The 1,245-nt window shown below is 50.3% G+C and overlaps 1 protein-coding gene across 1 annotated transcript; it reads right to left on the reverse strand.

The window, feature by feature from the left end:
* Positions 1–263: 263 nt before the first annotated feature.
* Positions 264–727, reverse strand: LOC142473435 (histone H3). Its single transcript, XM_075580677.1, has one exon. It carries the CDS (start codon positions 701–703, stop codon positions 293–295), a length of 411 nt encoding a protein of 136 aa, XP_075436792.1. The 5' UTR covers positions 704–727; the 3' UTR covers positions 264–292.
* Between the last annotated feature and the right edge of the window lie 518 nt (positions 728–1,245).

Below are 1,245 nucleotides of genomic sequence, written 5' to 3' on the forward strand. Positions count from 1 at the left end.
GGACATTTACAGGTTTGTCTTTACGTGCAGCCATATACAGCATGAAATGGTGACTATGCATGCAAGTCTATATATCACATGACAAAGAATACACAAATATTGAAGGTGCGTTTATCTATATTGTCACACATCAAGTACATATGTTGATACAAGGATAACACACTTCTTTAACTCTCTATATAGAGATCAGTATCGGTGTGTTAATATTGATCAGGCAATTTCATTGAAAATGTGGTGGCTCTTAAAAGAGCCTTTGATTTTGGGGTGTAAACGAAGTCAGGGTGCAGCCGGCCTAAGCTCTCTCCCCTCTGATCCTGCGGGCCAGCTGGATGTCCTTGGGCATGATGGTGACCCTCTTGGCGTGGATAGCGCACAGGTTGGTGTCCTCGAAGAGCCCCACCAGATAAGCCTCGCTGGCCTCCTGCAGAGCCATGACAGCCGAGCTCTGGAAGCGCAGGTCAGTCTTGAAGTCCTGGGCGATCTCCCGGACCAGGCGCTGGAAGGGCAGCTTGCGGATGAGCAGCTCGGTGGACTTCTGGTAGCGGCGGATCTCCCTGAGAGCCACAGTACCGGGCCGGTAGCGGTGAGGCTTCTTCACTCCGCCGGTGGCCGGAGCGCTCTTTCTGGCAGCCTTGGTCGCTAGCTGCTTACGGGGAGCCTTCCCTCCGGTGGATTTCCGGGCGGTCTGCTTGGTCCGGGCCATCCTGTGCTGCTGTGTCAGTGCGCGTCTCCGGTCAGGAACTAATAAAGAAAAAAAACTGACCGTTCTGTTCTGACTGACAGATTAAATCTGTCAGTGGTGATATTGGATACCGAGGCTTGAGCCTCATTACTCCAAGTTCTCTTGTTGAGTGTATTGTCGCACTCTTTAGGAAGCTTCTTGATCTGTGTTACTTGCCACAGTTGAGTTGGTTTCACAGGTTCAGCGCTGTGATGGGTCGTGGGTAGCGGTCAAATGGGTTTGCAGAGATCGCAGCAAGCTTCTTGATCAGCGGGTTTGAGTTCTGGTCCAGTTCCTTGTAGAATTTCTTGTTGAGCTTCTTTAGATGTTCATCTAACATCTCGATACCCAGTTCCCTATGAAGGTCTGCTATTCTTGTAGGAAGTGGAGCGTTGGACGCAATCCGCAGCGCCTTGTTCTGTAATTTTTGGAGAGATGATCTTTGATGTTGGTGGCAACCACTCCACACCGGGGAGGCGTATGTCATTGTGGGTCTAATGATCGCCTTGATCACATTGACTTTG

The sequence above is a fragment of the Ascaphus truei genome (genome assembly GCF_040206685.1).
Source record: "Ascaphus truei isolate aAscTru1 chromosome 12 unlocalized genomic scaffold, aAscTru1.hap1 SUPER_12_unloc_1, whole genome shotgun sequence".
NCBI lineage: Eukaryota > Metazoa > Chordata > Amphibia > Anura > Ascaphidae > Ascaphus > Ascaphus truei.